General features: G+C 39.9%; 2 protein-coding genes across 5 annotated transcripts in view; one reads left to right on the plus strand and one right to left on the minus strand.

Moving 5' to 3' along the window:
* Positions 1–13,767, plus strand: part of sgsm2 (small G protein signaling modulator 2) — an 80,061-nt gene extending 66,294 nt beyond the window's left edge. The window contains exons 13-24 of the mRNA XM_026330336.1: positions 3,564–3,738; positions 4,097–4,161; positions 5,098–5,243; positions 6,892–7,020; positions 7,134–7,316; positions 7,697–8,083; positions 8,566–8,690; positions 9,002–9,084; positions 9,414–9,523; positions 9,641–9,737; positions 10,728–10,895; positions 11,103–13,767. Of these exons, the coding sequence (XP_026186121.1) occupies positions 3,564–3,738; positions 4,097–4,161; positions 5,098–5,243; positions 6,892–7,020; positions 7,134–7,316; positions 7,697–8,083; positions 8,566–8,690; positions 9,002–9,084; positions 9,414–9,523; positions 9,641–9,737; positions 10,728–10,895; positions 11,103–11,191 (1,757 nt within the window). The 3' untranslated portion in view covers positions 11,192–13,767. The remainder of the gene's footprint in view (positions 1–3,563; positions 3,739–4,096; positions 4,162–5,097; positions 5,244–6,891; positions 7,021–7,133; positions 7,317–7,696; positions 8,084–8,565; positions 8,691–9,001; positions 9,085–9,413; positions 9,524–9,640; positions 9,738–10,727; positions 10,896–11,102) is intronic.
* A 1,280-nt stretch (positions 13,768–15,047) lies between these two features.
* The window catches only part of tpst1 (tyrosylprotein sulfotransferase 1), a 41,554-nt gene continuing 36,525 nt past the window's right edge, over positions 15,048–20,076 (minus strand). Inside the window, exons 4-6 of one of the 4 annotated variants that reach the window (XM_026328788.1) lie at positions 16,370–16,420; positions 15,799–15,863; positions 15,048–15,503 (exon numbers count right to left, since the gene is read on the minus strand). In XM_026328788.1, the coding sequence (XP_026184573.1) occupies positions 15,828–15,863; positions 16,370–16,420 (87 nt within the window). In that variant the 3' untranslated portion in view covers positions 15,048–15,503; positions 15,799–15,827. Of the gene's footprint in view, positions 15,509–15,798; positions 15,864–16,369; positions 16,421–20,076 lie in introns of all 4 variants that reach the window. The other 3 variants (XM_026328782.1, XM_026328804.1, XM_026328796.1) reach the window with 3 other exon arrangements.

Raw genomic sequence — 20,076 nt, forward strand, 5'->3', positions numbered from 1 at the left:
CTGGTTGTAAGCACATGTTTATGAATGAAACATGTACTTCTCCCAATCGGTGTAAAGAGGGGGAGGGTGTGGGTGTGCCACACCTATGACAATGATGAGACAAACTTTATTAATCTGTGAATGGAAATTCACATAGTCTTGTTCATGTCAGTTAGTCATCTGCCATTGGCTAAGGTGTTGTAGAGCCTGATGGCAGTGGGGATAAAGGATCTCCTGTATCGCTCAGTCCAGTGAGTCCAGCCTTGTTCCAGTATCTGATCCGGATTTTTGCATTAGTTTGTTCAGCCGCTTTACATCTTTGTGCTTTATGCTACTTCCCCAGCAGACTGCAGCACAAAACAACAAACTTGCTACCATATTTTGGTAAAACACGTGCAACATCTTCCTACAGACGTCAAAGAACCTAAGCTGCCTTAGGAGAAAAAATCTCTGCCCTGTTTTATATCGAACATTTGTATTCAGTGACCAGTCCAACTTATTGTCAACCAGATATCAGTAAAACACATCAGACCACCCTCACGTCATGCTCTCTGGGTCTTAACCACTGCCTCCAACTCATCACTTTTGTTCTGTAGAGAGCTGACATTCCCCATGATGATGGATGGTAGGAAAGGTTTGTATTTCCATCTCCTAGCCTTAGTTTAGCACCAGGTCAGCATCCACAAAGAGACCTCTTCAGCACAGCTGGAATAGGGTGATATACTCCAGATTTGCTGTGTTGTAGTAAAAGGGTCTCTTGTGTACCCATAAGTGATTAAGCAAAATAGGACAGTAGTTGTCAAAAATATATCAAACGAAGACTGAAAATCTCAAGAGCTACAAGACTTTGCTGCCATCTGCTCAGGTGCAAATCAGCTGAAAATACCACTATATGACAATGGTATGTGCCTGCAGCTGTTGTTAATTTGGTATAATACTTGTGACCTGAGGCAGAAGTCCGATGATTACAGGTTCATTTTCATTCATAAAACTATGTTTACAACCATAAACATATGCTTTACAGCATCAAAGGAGATGCTTTAGGAATGCATTAGTTCCTTCTATTTGTCAGCATAATAAATGTGAGATGTAACGGACAGTGTTTGAACTAAAAATGTGGTCTTGGTTTTAGCCGTAATTTATCTCTATCATGTTTTCAGAAATTGCTCAACTATTCACTTCAGTATTGTATGAATCAAAGAGCGAGGTTAAATGATATGGTTTGCCTGCTGTGTATCCCACAGAGAATTAGCACAGGGTTTGCAATTAGCTGCACTATTCTTTCAGCAGTTTGTTGAATTTCTTATTTGGCTAGTTACACAATGAAAAGTTTAGTTTGTTTAACACAGGTTTTTACAGTATATTTAATTCTGCTCCTAAAAACCATGTTTCCAGCCACAGCAGCTTGTGTTTTCCACAAAAAAAACGCTATGTTAAATCACCAAATAAAATTGAGCATATTTCTAGAGCCAAGTAATTGATTAAGTTTAAAACTGAGTATATAGGAAAGTGGATGTTATTTTCATTAGGTGGACATGACATCAAATGAATGCTATTGTTGCTCTATGTCTGCTGTAGATTAATAGATTGTGTGTTTTCAGCTCATTCCTGTGCCCCACAGGGCCACAAATTGAAAAAAACAATGAATGCAGGCATGACATATCAATTTGGTTCCACCAGAGCATGGTAATTCATTTACTAAGGCTACTGATGTTTAAGGCAACACATGGCACTTTTTAAAGCGTATAAAACCCTTGTTCCTGTATATTACTTTGCAGCCTCTTTTGTTTGTATTGTCATGTGTCAGGGGTAAAGCAGGACATAAAGTTCACATGTTTTAATCAGTGTCCTCTATAATGTGTACAGCATCCATTATCAAAGGCTCTCTGTATCAAGGTTTACATCCACCATTATAAAGACATATCCAGTTGTAGCGGAGTGTAAGACTTAAGAAAATTACAGTTACACAGATACAGTCATATTTACAGTTAATGCCTCTGCAGCTGCTGACTCCCCCTTCGCCCGTCACTGCACGGCAGGGATCCAAATGTAAACCTGTGAACTGCACATTAGAAACATACAGTCAGATGAAAAGATCTGTTTTATAGAGTGCTGCTAAACATATTGACTGCACACATCTGTCAGCTTGTTTCATTACACATGCAAACACTCCTAAGTCTCCTCATCTTGGTTTCCAATGGCTTTGCATTCTGGGATTTCCAGTGCTGACTGCCATAGACATATAAAAGGGTATAGCATTTAAAGCATGCCCCTGCACTGTTGGGTTATGACTCTGTGGCCAAGAATCAGGTTGAGAATTTGCTCAGTGTTTTGCACTTATTTGATTTGTGTGAATTCTGTTGAGTTCATTTAATCCTTTCATTTCTCACTTGCAACATGCTTGAAAGTTTTGCATGGGAAAAATGCACATGTTTCGTTGTTATTTAAAAAAGAACTGTGCTCCTGCATATTTGTGATAGAAAATTCTTTCTCAGAGTGTCCTCCTGTTCGTTTTGATTTCTCTCTTTTCTGACTTCCTCAGTTGTATCTCTTCTGTTTGTGCAGTTGTTTGCTGCGATGCTGTTCACTGTAATTCTTCACTAACCCCAGCACCCTCCCTTCTTCCCTTGGCCGCCTTGCCCCCTCCTCCACCCCTCTCATTACGGTCCTGTGGGGTTCCGCAGTAGTAGAGATGTGGAGTCCTTGTGTGAGCGGGGTTGCAATATTGAGCCCAAAAACAGTTGTTGATCACATAGAGCCCTAAAGTAAAGAGGGTGGAGGCCAAATGTCGGTCTCACTCCAGCATTTTTTTTTTTTTTTTTTTTTTTTGGTTTGCTTTTTTTGGTCTTAACATTATTTGTTTTCTGGGGTTAATGATCAACCAAAGCACAGCTTCATATTTATGACAGGTCATCAGCTCCAACCTGAAGAATTAAGGTGAAGAGCATTTATTTAATGTTGTAGTTTTTATGATTTTTTTCCCTTCCCCTTTGTGTGCCCTTTTACTGATGTCCATTTGTTTTTGTTGTTTCTGAGAGAATTTCTTTTGTTTTCTGTTGTTCTGGCTTTATGCATCCTGCATGGCCTGAGCGTCAGCCTCGTCCTTGCCTTCTTCTCTTCTTTCACCTCCTTCACATCCCCTCTTCTTCCTCTCCTGTTTACTCCTCTCTGCATCCTGCTGAGCTCTGCTGTCCCTCTACCTCCCCTCTGAATGAATTGATCCAGCATGGCTTCTCTGCATCTTCTCTGCTTGTCTCTCCCACAGCATCATTCCTGCCTCCTAAACTGTCCTGCCACTTTTGGTTTCCTCCTCTCTACACTTGTTTTTCCAGCTCCTTCATCTAACATGAATGTAAAACTTCCGTCCATCTATTCATCTCATGATATCATTATTACAAGGAACGATACATGGAAAGATGTATTTGTGGTTGAGCTGGGGGACCTCTGTCATAATATGTAAGGCATAAAATATAGCCAGTGTGAAGTGGATTTCAAGGTACAGAGAATCAGTGTAATCCATCCATTTTCTCTCACAGCACTGAGAAATCTCTCTTTCTTCTCCACTTTCGTCCTCTGTGGTCTAGACCATGGGGAGATGATGGATATGCAGGGTTTTGGAGGAAGCCCGTCGTCGTGGCAACAGACTGACGTAACCACTCACGAATCCCTGTGCCAGTCCTGCTCTACAGCTGGTAGCAGTGTGTCATTTGACTACCCAGCCGGCTGTACCTGCATACACGACCCATCAGACATTCACACGTATGCACTGTCAACCTTCCATTACATATGAAATGCAATGTGCCTTACTTGGATAGTGTGGTTTGCCATGTGGGAAACATCAGATCAATATGTGAACAATTGCTTGTCATCAAAAGGCTCCGAACTCATGACTGCATTGATGTGAAACTCACTATGTGAAACTAAATGCTTTTTTGAGGCTATTGTGACTTGGGACTTGAAATGAAATTAGGTCAAATATTTTATAGTGCCAGTATATACAACATAGTAAAGGGAAAAAAACATAGAAGAGCCATGGTGGTGGCTTACCTTAATAAAAGAGGTTTTTGTGTCAGTGACTGTGGTTGTTGATAATAAATAACCTCTTTTTTTCTACCAGTATTCCTCTTAAGATGCTCTGCCAGAACATGAAGAGGCAAATAGTGTCCAGAGCCTTTTATGGATGTAAGTACATCAATGTTACCACATCACACCACTCACAAACCAATTTCTACCTTCTAAATGTATTTTCCTGTCAACACCAGCAACATGTTTGCTTTAGTTGTTGTAATGCACACACATTATACTAAATGTTTTTGTGAAGAATTCAAATGTCTAACAGCAACATTGCACTGCTGCCTTTCAGACAAGTGCACCACTTTAAAATTATGACATCATTTTAAAAATCAAAGGTTAGTGCACCCAAGATCTGCTGCTGAAGACACTAATATGTTTGCAAATTGCAGTGAAATAGCCCTCTAAAACACTTTCAGACTGCAATAAATTGCTAAGTAACATAATACATTTAGTTTTAACAAAATTGTTTTCCACTGAGATTTGTTTATTTTTACAGCATAAGACCAGTCTGAAGACTTTATTGCATTAACAATAGTTAGCTGGCTAATTCACTTTGATATGACAATATGAAAACAAATATGCAACTTTACAGTAAGTGCATGAATGCCATGAGTTTGAGGAAATGACTGCATGTTGCCGTCTGTATGGTTTATGCCACTTAATCTTCAGGAAGGGTGGCTTAACCATTTCTGTTCAGTAGAAAAAGGCAAATCCAAGGCATTACAATGGTACGTCTTATTTTAAAACTATTTAGGAGATATTTCACATGTTTAGGAATCATATTTATTATTAGTCAGTAAAGCCATGGTCTTTCATGGAAACATGCATGAACGATTATTGTCTATCTACACAACAGTTGTCCTGAATACTGTGTGCTTGTACTTACTGACTGAAAATTGTAATTCTTTATTTCTAGGACATTGCCCAGGTTGTAAAACCTTCTGAGACAAAATTGGGGCTATATTAATAATTTGCACTTGTCCTGACTAAACTTCTACTGGGTCTCAGTTCTGCGTGTGTGTCTGTATGTCACCTTTCTACCAGGGCTGGCCTATTGCCGACACCTGTCCACTGTGCGAACGCACCTGTCAGCTCTGGTCAACCACAACATCGTCCCTCCAGACAGACCTTGTGAGGCTTCTGGGGGCCTCAGCAAAGAAGTGTGGAGCAAGTACCAGAAAGACTGCAAGGTAGGTGGCAACAGGACACTGAATGTGGGATAATGATTGACCTGCAGCATAACACCCTAACAAAAATCTGACACCCCTCCACTTGTCATAGCATGGTGAATTTAGAAGGCAGACTCCAAAGCAACTTGCCAAGTCATCATTGCATCGTTGGGACTGATCAGCCCCCAAAGATAAATTGTGGTCATCTTGTGTTTTGTGTGGCCTGTGCAGGTCTATTTTACTGCAATATTTTATAAACTGAGATAAATTGATGCAACCTGTGAGGACTCTTAGACCATGACACATCAGACCACATTTTTAGAGCACATATTTAGGTGAACAAATACAAAAAGCACTGCTGTATAAAGTAGTCCAGTCACTGTCTTGAATGGTGTCAAGTGGCATATTAACTCTATCTGAGATGAAAAGCTCCAGTTTTATGGGAAAGATGAACAAGATGATGGAAATCTTTTGGCTGGGTTATTGACATGCCTAATATCAACCTGCTGTGTGTGTGTGTGTGTGTGTGTGTGTGTGTGTGTCTGTGTCTGTGTCTGTGTCTGTATGTGTATTCCTTAAAATATAAAACTTGTATTTTTGAGCTGTCAGATCTGATGGCTCTGTAGATAGATGCTCCTGTGACACATCCACTATCACAATGTTCTGGCTTGTAATCCCAAAATAAATCTACTTTCTGCTTTTGACAATTTACAGTGTAAGGAAGCAGTATATTTAGACAGTAGTTCACCAAAAAAAAAGTCAAAAATTAGTCTGGGAATAAAAACCTCTGTTCCAGATACAGTTGCACTCAAAATTATCCAACCCCCATTGTAAATTATGGCAAACCGCTTGTTTCAAAGTCAGGTGACTGTGATGAAATGGAATAAATCCATCTTGCCTTCCCACCTTCCTCATGAAGCAATTACATTGTGTTAGACTGACAGATGTTATTTTTATTTTCATTCCTTTTATATCGTTGATAATAGACTATATAACATTAACAACACTTCTCTAAAGCTGAATATTATCATTGACTGAACATTAGACTGACTTAGTTTTATATAGGTGTACCTTATAAACTGACAACTAAGTATAGAATGGTATCAGTCACACTCTTAAATTATGTTTCAGTTTTTTTTTACATCTGTCTGTAATTTATGCAGCACTTATCAGAGGTGGATGTTTTCAGTGTTTCCTTGAGTAAAATTGCTAAGTGAACTAGAAAGAAATGTATTACAGTGATAGATTCTAAAGTATTTCACTTTTTCATCAGCATGTAATTGTATATTAATTGTACATCAGAGATCATGCACTGCTCCTGCAGTCTCCAGCCCTCTCCACACTCTCTTTCACTCTAATGAAAATTTAATGAGTTTCCGTGAAACAAAGCCTCCTTATGGAGTGCAGTGTGATACCATCGTAGCTATTAAAGCAGCCACTGTAATCATCCATCAATTCCAACAAAGTTAACATTACTAATTTACACTCCATTAATATCTGTGTTCTCTGCGCTCCTCTATGTCTTCCTACATATGGATCACAATCACTCTTCTCTCCTGCTATTACAGATGCATTTGTTCCACTCACACACTCACACCATGCTTCTCCTACCTCTCATACTTCATCCCCTGTTTATATTCCTATTATATTTTTCTCTTTGTGTGTGTAGAACTATAAGGAGCTGGAGCTGCTGAGGCTTGTGTATTATGGTGGAGTGCAGCATGACATCAGGAAGGAGGTCTGGCCTTTCTTGCTGGGACACTATAAATTTGGCATGAGCAAAAAGGACATGAGCCAGGTACACCCCGCACACACACACACACACACACACACACACACACACACACACACAATTATTCAATTTGTCTATAAATTAGTAAATTAATGTGTGGTTACCTTTTTCCACTTAAGATTGATGCAAAGATCAGCGAGCGCTACCAGCAGGTGATGCGAGAGTGGAAAGCCTGTGAGGTGATTGTCAAGCAGAGGGAGAAGGAGATGCATTCGGCTATCTTTGCCAAGCTGTCCTCAGGCAGCAGCATCGATAGCCACGTCCTGCGGCTGGTTCACAGAGACTCCACACTCAGCAATGAGGTGAAAATACGTGATATTTAATTCCAACACACATTAACAATATACATCTGATTCTATGTTAGACTGAGTCTTGGGGTCTTCAGGTGGGCATACAGTTTATAACCCACATTCGCAATGAATGAGGATGAGCTGTAAGGCAGAATAAAAATTGTAATACAGAAGCACCAAATGAGAACACAATGATGACAATAGTCATTTGCTTTAACTACCAGAATTTCAGGGGAATTGTATTCTAAGTTTATATGAATTTGTTTGCTTCCTGTAGACAACTGTAGACAATATCTTGACATATAGCTATTAGATGTCATTACAATTTATTAGATAAACTATATACTGTACAATTAACAACCATCCCATAACTTGCATCGCTTCATCTTTAGGTGTTTATGTCAGTGGATGAGCCAGATGCAGGGAGCCAGGATACCCCCAGTGGAGAGGACAGCACTCCTACCATGACCACTCTTGGCCCTCCTGCTGCCCTTCCACCAGAGGAGCGTCCGCTGGTGGAGTTTGACTCCCCCGACTCGGGTCTCCCTTCCTCCAGAAACTACTCGGTGACCTCTGCTCATTCCCAAATCCTGTCAAGTATCGATGATGGTCAGAGCACAGAGGAGGAAGGAGGGGGCGGGGAGGAGGGCCAGACTGCAGGTGTGCTAGGGGAGCATCAGGACTCGCTGGTCGAGGATAGGCTGTGCAGTCAGCTGGACAAACTGGTGACCAATGGAGCAGCTGCTGAGGGAATCTCACCATCTCTATCCTCATATACAGTATGTACTGTATGTTGATATATTTATTTAATCTGACTAAACAAACCTGTCTGCAAGTCCAGTCAGTCACTCATATTGGTTTTAAAGTTATGACCTACTTGAAAAATTCCAAGCCTGTCACTTAAGGACCAAAGTCCTGCAAGGCTCTAGAGTCTGCAATGCTCATCATGCCTTACAAAATAAAGGTATTCACAAAATTAATGAAATGCTAATGTTTTTTTTTCTTAGCAATATAGGACATGTGAGGAAAGTCATGCAGTTCAATCAAATCAGTCAATCAAAAGGGGTCATGGGGGTTGGTGTCATAGACGTGGAGTCCCTCCTTTTTGTAGCCATGGGTACCCAAGAAATTTCACTAGTTTTTGAGATAAGAACCAAAGTAGTAAATGGACAGACTGATGGACCTTACAGTAAAGAAATACCAAAACTTTAAATTTGTAATTGGTTACTCTCTGATGTTGACATGTGTTTCCTCTGTATAGATCGAGCTACTGGACACAGTCGCCCTGAATCTCCACAGAATAGACAAAGATGTGCAGCGCTGCGACCGAAACTATTATTACTTCACTACAGCCAACCTGGAGAAACTCCGCAACATTATGTGCAGGTAGGGGGACAAGAATTCAGATCCTCAGTCTAAAGCTGCAATATTTTATTTTGTATTTGACATGTTGTATTTATGTATTTTATTTAGCAATTACAAATTCAACAATTCACATGCTTATTGAGCAGTTTGTGTGTCCCATTGCTTTGTCAAATGATGGGGTAAATGCCCAGTTGACCCCCTGTGCCATCACCCTTGATACTTAGCTCCTCCAGCAGTGGATGGCACAGAGCCTAAGTGTAACATGCACATTCAATCTGCTAAATTGATGTCATGAGCTCTTTGCTTGTCTTTGTATGTCTACTTGCCTGCAGTTATGTGTGGGAGCATTTAGAGATGGGCTATGTTCAGGGCATGTGTGACCTGCTCGCTCCGCTCATGGTCATCCTGGATGATGGTGAGAAGAAAGACTTTCCTACAACTAATGATTCTAATTAGTATCAAACATGTCTGCTCTGTATGTACTGTAGGTTCAAAGTGAAAGTCTGACAAAGTAGATTTTTTTCCTAATAAAATTATCATGACATGAAAATGTTTTATCATCCACATCCCAGTGTATTAAGGAATGATCACAGCAAATACACACAAATTAAATTATTTATTGTCAAAGGTTTTTACACTGTTAATGTCATGGCTGGTTGTGATGGAGACAAAAGAGCAGCCTTTTTGTGGCTTCATGACCCTATGTACTTTATTTATGTGTGTGTGTGTGTGTGTGTGTGTCAGAGAGCTTGGCATACAGCTGTTTCACTCAGTTAATGAGGAGGATGAGTCAGAACTTTCCTAATGGAGGAGCCATGGACACACACTTTGCCAACATGAGATCACTAATCCAGGTGATGTATAACTCTTACTGTATGTGTATGTGTGTGAGAGAGAGAGAGACTGAGGTGGAAAAAGAAAGGATGTTTTATTAAAACCCACTGATGTTCCCTCTGTTCTTTTGTTGTCAGATCCTGGACTCTGAGCTGTTTGAACTGATGCAGCAGAATGGAGATTACACTCACTTCTACTTCTGCTACCGTTGGTTCCTTTTGGACTTCAAGAGAGGTGAACAGTCAGTGCTTTACTCTAACCCACCTCTGGTCTCTAACTTATTGACTTAGCTGCTTTAAAGCTGCACTGAGTCATTCTGACTACTGCGAGGCACAAAGGCTACTGATCACACTCCTACAGTTAGTGCTGTTTCCAGATGAGAACCTGGCAGGTGTTCTTGTTCGTCTACACCAAATACTGTTGGTTGGTTGAGGTGTTATGGTGGCGGTTACTGAGGGGGTAGCATAAACCTTAGCACGGTATGTTGCTTAGACAAACCTCATGACTGGTCGGAGACAAAAACTGTCATCAGTGAGTAAAAAACTACCTGCTACCAAGTTCTATCCCTTAATGGAAAACACAAAACGACGAGTCAAGTCGAGTAGTGCTAGTGGAAAAGCCCCATTAGAGACTCAGTTGCCTCAGGTGTGATGGTGGCTGCACGCTGCTTCAGTACACAGGGTTTATAACAGGTCTTCAGTAAGACCAGGTTGTGATCTGACCTGTCTAGTGGTGGTAAGACAGTAGAGGTATAGGCCTCCTTGATGTTTGCATACAGCAGATCAAGTGTGGTAGGACAGTTGACAAACTGGGAAAATCCAGTCAGGGGAGGTCTGCCATTCTATAGCCTGGAGAGAGGTGACATCATGGTAACATAAGACCCCTTTGTGTTTAAGAGTAACATGCATGCTGTAACAAGTTATTATTATGATAGAGATTCAACACCTTTGTATGTCTTCCTCTCTGCTGTACTATGTCTAGTTAAAGCAGAAAACTCACCAATGACTTTGCTGTCACAGCAGGAAATTACCACATGTGACAGTTTGATGATCGGAACCACAGTAACATGGTCCAACTGTTCAGATAGAGTTTTTCTATATACAGCGGATACAGAGCTTTTAGTAAACCAGACCAGAGATGGTTTAATGTAGATGTAGTGTTAGTGTCTCTAAAAATTGTGACTACAGAGGCATGTTTTGTATATATGTGTGTGTGTGTGTGCAGAGCTCCTGTACGAGGATGTGTTTGCAGTGTGGGAGGTGATCTGGGTGGCTCACAGGATTTCATCGCGGCACTTTGTCCTCTTCCTGGCCTTGGCCCTAGTAACAGTTTACCGTGAGATCATCATGGACAACAACATGGACTTCACCGACATCATCAAGTTCTTCAATGGTAAGACACAAACACATACACTGTAGCATGTATGAACAGTACATTTTGTTGTTTACTTCTCGATAAAGGGCCCATGTGATGCTTTCTGTGTGAGTGCAGTATCTGTTTACCTATTAAAGGAATGGTTCTTCATGCAGATAATGTGTAGACTGCATTGGATATGTATGGTTCAGTAGCTCCCTCTCCAATGGTGTGTCTGATCCACAGAGATGGCCGAGCGCCACGATGTCCAGCATATCTTGAAAATAGCACGCGAGTTGGTGCATAAAGTCCAGTCTCTGATGGACAACAAATGACTGAAGAGCAAGTGGAGGAGGAATGGGAGGATGCAGAGGGAGTGGGTGTCCAGCCACAGCACACTCAGCTCCTCGTCTCATCCTTCAGAGTGAGACAGTGTTTCCAAGCCCTGCACAGTCCCAGGTGCAGGAGTGCTGCTGAAGGTGCCTGGCTCTGGAGCTCAGCCTCCACCTGTTTACATTTACCTTCACATGGAATGCCCATGGTGTCTGTTCAGACATGTGGATTTGTCTGCATGCTTGTGAGTTTGATTACACTGTGAACGCATTCTTGAGTCTGCCCAGTCTTACAGAGCTTGTGTGGATGCATGAAAACACATACACACACTCCATGTTGGCTTTATCAATACTCAAATTTCTAAAAGCGTTTTCCTCAACTCTTAAACAGAATATAATGTATGCCTGTGAGGAAGGCTGAAGTGTTTGACAGATGTGTTCCTCTGTGCAATGCCAGCAGAAGCCACAGGATTTACACACAGCATTGTCAGAGGAGTAGAAGACCAAGCCACGAAGAAAATTTCATTAGTGACCAACTGGACTGTGCCAACTACCTTTTCATGAGTGTTTTCTATGTCAAGCATGTGTCCCCCCCCCCTTCCACACACACACCCTATTTTATTTTTCTGTTTGTGACTTCATTATCACACAAATGTGGCCATTAACCCATTAACAGAAACAGCCCAAGGTATATAGTCACACCTTTTGTGAGGTTTTCCATCATGGTGCTTGCAACCAACTTTCACGAGCATGTCACTCAGTGGTTACTGCATGTTCAATCCATGCTCCAAGACAGAAGCAGCAAACAGCAGCAAAGCACAACAGTAAAGACAAAAGCACACTTTACTTTGACACAAAATTTGCACTTCTCTCTTTTGTAGTACTATGTCCTGTAATATTTATAGAATTCTGCGACATTTCATTCTTCATGTTATGATTACTATGATAACTATTACATGTTAGGTCTTTAAGTCTTATTCTGGTATTATATCTATTTAGAATAAATGTGTTAATGTATTTCGCCAAAATAAATTTTAAAAAACCTACACTTTTAAGTGCACAGAAACAGGTAACTGCTGTAATATTGCTTCAAGTTTTAGAGGACATAGAGCCAATAAACCTAGATTAAGTTAAAAAAACGAAAAATGAAAGACTAAGAAAAGTCCTCAAAAACCTAGAGAAAGAGATTCCTTATTTTAACAATGCCTATATTTGGAATTTCCTATTCTCATTGTCAACAAAACCCATGAAAAGACCAAAAACAACTTTCCAAATTTCTTACCCTGTCTGTGATACTCCTCCTACTGAAGACAAAAAACGGTAAAACAAAGGTGCAGATTTGAAACATGGGAGTATGACCTGCAAGATTCAAAGCTGGAACCAAACCATGGACATCACTGTAATGTGTAATGTGTAATGTGGCTTTGCTACACATTCAGTGTTGGATTGGGTCTTTTCATGCAGTGTGTTCACAACTTCAAAAATCACCAGCTCTACTTTGAAATAATCAATGCTTTCCCTTGGAGCTGGAGGAAGACATGCACACTGATCTGAAGGCACCATGAAGACTGTTACATTCAGCAGTGCCGTCAAAACAAACTGGTTGCAATTGTCCATGTGAAACCTAATTTTTTCTCCTGCCTCAAGTCCAACCACTGAAAATAAAACTTTCTTGAAGTCGGTCAGTCTGAATACCAGATCTGTGGTCCCAGGTGAAAAAAAAATACCTGGGACAAAGCTGCTTTTAATGCCAAACCTTCTCTAGTGTTCACTGAATCAGTATTTGGTTGGCCTCACAGTAACAGCACATTCATGTTTGTATCTGACAGGGACATTTTTTATACCGTTTCCAACCCCCATGTTGGTATGACCCTTTATCTCCACCCTCTTCACATCCTTAAATTGCTGCATTGATTAGTCATCCAGCATGGACCTGCACCTGTGATTCAAGTGCCAAGAGTCTTCCCCAATCCTGAAGTGTACTGTAGTCATCTGGCTCTCTGATTTGCTAGTTTGATCCCAGGAATGGGTGGTGGTGTGGATGTACATTGCTATGGACTTTGCCCCTCCCCCATCCATGCTGTCACGGCGACAGAGGTGGGTTTGGCAGGTGAAACTGGGGCCCGTAGAGCTTTTTCTTCCAATCAGGACATTGTGTACCAAAGCCTTGAAACAGCCCCCTCTGTGGCATGATGACGTGCAATTTCATACTGCATCTTGAAGACTGACTGTTTACTCTGTGTCTAAAATATTTTTTGAAAATGGTGATCTTGGATTCTTTAACTACTGTGCATTTTATGTTGTTTGAGAAGACCCATTAAAGTCTATATTGCTGTAAATATGAACCAAAAGTCCAATATTTCTATGAAGACAGTCAGAACATATATATATATATATATATAACTTATTTTGAGATCTATTTTTTATGTTGGTTTTAGCAGCACTAGTCACAAGTGTATACTGTGCAGAAATGCAGAATGTGTGCAGACTATGTTACAAGTTGACTGTTAAGTGTTCTTTCTCAATGTTGTGCACTGACTTCAAGATTTCAGATTTCTATTTATTTAGGGAGTCAACGATTGCATTGCTGAATATGTATTGGAAAGGATGTATCATTTGCCTTGAATGTAATGTATTATTAAATAAGAGGTTGTTCAATAATATCCTGATCTTTTTCCTTTAAACCTCTGATGCTACATTGACTTTTAGTAAGGTCTGTAGTCCTGCTCTAATTGTTCTTTTAAAGGGCATAAAAGGCAGCAGAGGAAGATGATTTAAAGGCATCTACATCTTATCAAACTACTCTAATCATTACGATTTGAGGTGTAGCTGTTGGCTGTTTTTAACCAAAGAAACACTGAAAGCCACAGTCTACTACCTGCTTATCAGCAAACATCAGACCTATAAGACAAACTAATGAACACAGCAGTATTCAGCAGCTAAAGATATTTCCCTCAGGAATAAAAGTAAAGTGAATATTGCGCTTTAATTTGCTGAGTGGATGCAAAATGAATGCTCATGTCACTCTCTGCCTACACAGGCAACTGTTTGTGTAATGTAAGGTAAATGGTACTATTAATTGTAAATAAAGCTCTATCATCAATTATGTTACACGTTTAAAATGTAGAAATATCTGAATAATTTATTAAGTGCTCGATATGGAAGCAAATCACCTAAATTTTAATTGGATTTTCAATTAGTATGGAATGTAAAGAAATATTTTGCTTATGAATTTAGAGCATATTACTTCATAGATCACAGCTGGTAATCAATTTAGTTTTAGGACTGTGGGGAACAGCAACTAAAGTCTGCTATATTAGACCCTTATTTATCACGCATGTACTACTAAACTCATTCAACACAATGAAATGTTAAATGATGAAGTAAACTTGTAACATGCAATTAATTTTTGATAAAAATTTTCTTATATGTTGCAGCCACTGTACCTACCTTCTAATGGAAAAAGGTGTATAGACATAGGTCCCACAGAACTCTGTGATACAAACAGTATTTTCAGCTGTTTCCACTGCCATTGTTTATAATATAATATATACTTTATCATAAGTGTTACCAAGAACAGAGCCTCCATACTATTTACATTGTCAAACATTTGATAGAGTTACTGGTTTTAAGACAAAAACAAAACCCCCACATAATGTGCCATGGTAAACATCATTGTACTGTACTGTCCACGGTTGGATAACATACAGTGGTACGCTGGATAGGCAGGTAGATTCATGGAGGTAATGTTCAGTTTTTGTTGAAACTGCGTCAGTAAATCATCCTACTAGTCTTTAGACGTTGGTTATGTTTGCTTGAATATTGTTGTTTTAAAAAGAAAGGAAAAGAAACAGACAGGTTAAAAAAGCACTGTTTATCACGGTTGATACTTTAAACTGATCAGTAACCATGACAATGCACAATACAAAGGCATGAAAAAAAAAACATTAAACATCAAAATAGGTAATCCATCTTTCAAAAGCTAATTTTCCATTCATAAATACTTCTTGTGATTTTGTCCACTGCAGCTTCTTACAACAGAATCAGAGTTTTTTTCTAAATAGCCAAAGTAATTCTAAAAATTGGTGAGCATGATGTAACACCAAAATAACAATCAACAGACATTCTGTAGTTGTGAGAACCAGTATTATATTTTACAACATCAAAGACCAGGAGCTCTCCATAGAAAAGAAGTGGTGGCGACCTGCACTCTGGGAAGGACGTTGTCCAACTGGTGATGATCACAGTTGCTGAGACCGAACACAGATGGCGGAGATGGCTGTGACAATGATACTGTGTTCCACTCCTCCAAATCCTACACTAAAACATGAGAACATAATGTTAGTTAACATCAAAGCAAAACACACACACACTGTTTTATGTGTGTGTGGTGATCATCCCACAGTCAGTCAAAGGTTGACTCTTTCTTCTTGTACAGTTCATTAATGCTTTTATTATTTTATTAATGCACTACCACAACATTACCATGAACAGATGATTCCAGCATTTACTTATTAATCACAGTGGTCTTGAATGAACCTAAATTTAACCTCACCCTAACCTTAAACATTGATGGGATTGGTGGGAACCAGCACGTGGTGGAACTGTACCTGTGTGTTGTGGTGATGGCATTCTGCTCCTAACTGGGGTTGGGTTTCTCTGCAGACTTTTGGATCTGTGTGGAGGAATGGACAGCAGAGGTTACAGTATCAGCTCTCAGGATGACAGGAAGCTCTGTGACACGCTGTCTGGAAAGGTAAAACCTTGATATGCAACTTCAAATCCATAGAAAATGGCCAGTCAGCTGATTTTGTTTCTTTCCCATGTAGTCAAAGAACAAAATAGCTGAAAGCAGGAAATAGATGTAGATGCATCTAACTACCAGGAGGGGGCAGAAGTGCCCTTTGGCCAATATTAGCCCTTTGAGCCAAGAGACAACAAGACAACATAGGGAGGCTAACATACAAAATGTCCAATGCAGACCAAAAACAAGAAGACACTCGTGACGCGGAGACCAGACAACAACATTAGAGAGTGAGCAAGAGATGAGAAACTGTGAATAGATGGAAATCTGTAACATGATCTTTCACTGACTTGGTGGCTTAACTCAAATCAGACTGTAAATAAGGCTCAACTTAGAAAAATTAAAAAGCTCAACAACAGGCAGAAATGTTACTGTACCTGTGACTGTTCTTTTAGGAAATCTGGTAGCTGAAATTCTCCTTTAAAGACCTGGAAAAACAAAGGACCAGGCTTAGAGCACCACAAACTCACTGAATTGGCACAGATTTATCGTCTGGATTACTAAGGTGAATATTTACTGCATCATCAGCTTGCTTTAATTTGAATGACTTTACTTAATAATCATTAAAATAAATAATTTCAGAATTATTACAGGCTAAAGTCCAAGCTGAGCTGGCACAGTCTTGACACCTTAAATCCACTTTGGTGTGTAACTGACTTGTAAGGTTTCTTGTGTGTGAAATTCATAAGTAAAATGTACATTTTAATCAGCTTAACTTTCATTTTTTGAGTTAGTCAAAAAAAATTAAATTCAACTGTTGGCAGTAAAACATGCATCACACATCTGTATTCTCTACCAAAGGTAAATGTTCAAAAGACAGTGGGTGTTTCTTTTTCTGGAAAAACACCTTCCGAGTGATTACGCTGTCTGTTAATGCACAAATCTAGTCTTGGCTAAGCGTACGTATGCTTTTCTAGCCACACCTGCTGCAACTGGATAGCAATCTTTGCAATTTTATCAACGTGAAACTGTAATGTTGCCAACCTTTAGCTAATCCCAAAACAGTGTATGATGATATCAATATTTTGCAGCACTCAACAGGTGTATTGTTATGACACAATGCTGTGGCAATTGCTTTATTTGACACTCTCCCACATCATTTTAGCTCAAACACTGTATGTTGGTGGCTGCATCAAGTGTGTGTGCGTGTGTGTGTGTTTGAGGGGAGTGTGTGTGTGCGACTGTGGCAGCAGGAACTAATCAATCAGTGAGCATCAGTGTACTTGTGGAGGAGAGCTCTCTCCTGTGACACCAGCGACAACGGTGCAGAGACACAACAGTCAGAGCAGCGAACAGCTGGAGGGAAGAGCGGTGCCGTCAGCCTGAGCAGGAGAGCTGCAGGCACGCAGGCTGAATTACAGTCTGATGGTGAAACATGATGAATAAAGACTTTGTGATCTCTTCAACCATGCGTGTGTGTGTGTTGTTGGCTTAGGATGGCAATCCCACAGAAACAGAACAAAGTTTACAGAACTCTATACCGTATGTGTATCACTTGATATCTTCTCAGAAGACAGAAAAAAGGAGTGAATATATCAGAGATGATGATTTCAGAGCTCCAGAAAATAAAAAGCTAATATGTTTCTTTGTCTGAGTGTTACAGTGTTACTTCTGTAAAGACATCAGGTAGAAAACTAAAGCATTTGACCTAAATAGTGCTGGCTTAAACTGTTCTGATTGAGTTTTAGGTCACAGTTATCTCTTGTCCCTGATGTTCCTGTAGTCTTCTCTGTGTGCTCTTGGTAACAAAGTGCTTCTAGAGTCTCACGCAAGACACTATGTGCTGCATATGTAGCGCCTGTTATTTAAACAGCATCAGAGCTGCTTAGTAACAGTCTTCTTCTGTCATCTTCTAAAATGAATTAAATGAAAGAATACTTGTATAGTAGACACATACAGATCTTCTAAGCCTGCCTGCGTGGTGCTAATGTCATATATCAACATATTGCAGGTGCAGTTCTGAATATTTTACAGTTATTAGCTCTGCTGTCATCTTTCTTCTCCCTCTCTGCCATGACTCCTTGTTTCAAGTTTCCAACAGCAGAGCAGCAGTTTCGAGGTCATGTTACATACGCAACTGTCAGAAAAACATGTTGGCATTGAGGAAGGAAGGAAGGAATTGATAAGCAACGAGGCGTATGATTCCAGTGGATCGACAATTTGGAACCTGTTCTAAACTGGATTCTGATTTTGATTCCCAGGGCTGTGTGTAAAGCAAGAATGCTCAGCCATACTTAATTATACTAAATATGTCTTGATAAAAAAAATAAGCACAAGTATATTCCAAATACATTTAGATACTTCTGTTTACTTGTCTCTATAGTATAGTATACTTGAGTATAAGTAAAAGTACAGGATGAATATACTTCAATTATTTGTTTTTTCTAAGGAGTGTGCCTTCATGCTTACTTGCATGTTTGCCTGAAGGTGACACAGGGCCAGAAACAAAGCATAATCTGAAATTATTTCCAACACCAGAGATCAAATGAAGACTGCGTGTTTCCGATTTCCTACAGGGTGCCATTTTGCAGCTTTCCTCAGCATACAGAGGCACTGGGCCAGACTGCTTTGAGCCTGTCCAAACCCTCTGCTCAGACACACAAGGCAGAGCATCCAAAGGGGTGGTGTATGATTAAAAAAATGCAGAGAAGACGCTGTGCTGGCTCCTTTGCATGCTACAGGTCGAGCTGTCCTTCAGAGAGAAGATAGACAGACGGAGTGCTGCCTCAGGGAAAAGCCAGACATAAGGTCTGCATGCTGGGATCCCTGCATTAACATGAAGCCAGCCTGGTCTTTTCCAGCTCTATTACTGTTGAAGGATCTGTTAAAATGCCCATGAAAGGAGGAAGATTGATATGCTTCTTTCAGTGGTGGGAAAACACATTACAGAGGTAACAGCATTACAGTAGTACATTACTTTTTGCTGCAACATAGCAATATATTACCCGGTACAATCTCAGTAATGTGTGTTACAAATGCATTTAACCAAAGTGTATCATTACAAGGAAACTTTATGGCACCAGAGAAAAAAAAATCTGCGGGTGACCAATTAAAGTTGGATGCCAAGCACCGTAGAAGAAGAACTATTACTAGTTAGCTGTGTAGCTAGATCGTTAGTTAAGTCATGACTGGCTGCAGAGATGGATTCTACGTTTGTGAGATGTAGCCTGCAGCTCCTCTCTTCTGAGGAGATGCCTTCTGGGGAAAGGTTTAGTCAAATGTGTTTTTAAATCTGGGCAGGTCAAAAGATGTACATTCCCAAAGGTTATTAGACTACTGACTGGTAGATCTTGCTATTTTACTTGTAATTATTTGAGCTATCCTCCACACTTTATTGATGACGTCTTTGTTAAGAAAATATGTTAATTATGCTTTTTTGTCATATATTTATGGTGTTTTGGGCATTACTGATGTAGTTACACAATACTTTTATTAGTTCTGTGCCATGCGCAATCTGTCTTGCACTACTAACTTAAAAATATCCTGGCAATGTCTGTTGGAATGACAATAAAGTTGACATTTTGAATTTGATCAAAACTTACAAAAAATACAATCTAACACTCTGGGACAAGGCAAGACCTTTTGTTGAATTTATTTTTCTTTAATCTCTCCATTTACTAATCACTTTACTTATTATTGCAGCACAATTAAACAAGTGTGATTTATTAATAAACATAGAAACACAGAACTTTACTACTCAGTGCATCACAGTTTTCTAAAAAGCACACAATAAAATCAGACACAGAAACTATTCTGACCCCAGTCACAAGACGACTTCGTAGGTGAGCAGGAACTCTGAAGACTTGCCACAGCATGCCTCAGCAGAGCAGGCAGAGCCCAAGACAAATGAAGCATATGTTGCAAATTGGGACAATGTTGGACAGTATTTCCTCAGTGTTCAGAAAGTGGCAGAAGTGGCTTTTGGAAGAATGAAAAGGGAGAAGTTCATAACCTGCCTTCTTTCATACTCACTTATTGCAGAAAGCAGACATAACTGATGAAAAATTGTTGGCAGCAGACCACCGGCTTCCACTGGCTTTCAGATTCTGTTAGATGTTACAAGATGATTTAAAAAGCTCTTTGT

This window comes from Mastacembelus armatus, chromosome 13 (assembly GCF_900324485.2).
Source record: "Mastacembelus armatus chromosome 13, fMasArm1.2, whole genome shotgun sequence".
Classification (NCBI taxonomy): Eukaryota; Metazoa; Chordata; class Actinopteri; order Synbranchiformes; family Mastacembelidae; genus Mastacembelus; species Mastacembelus armatus.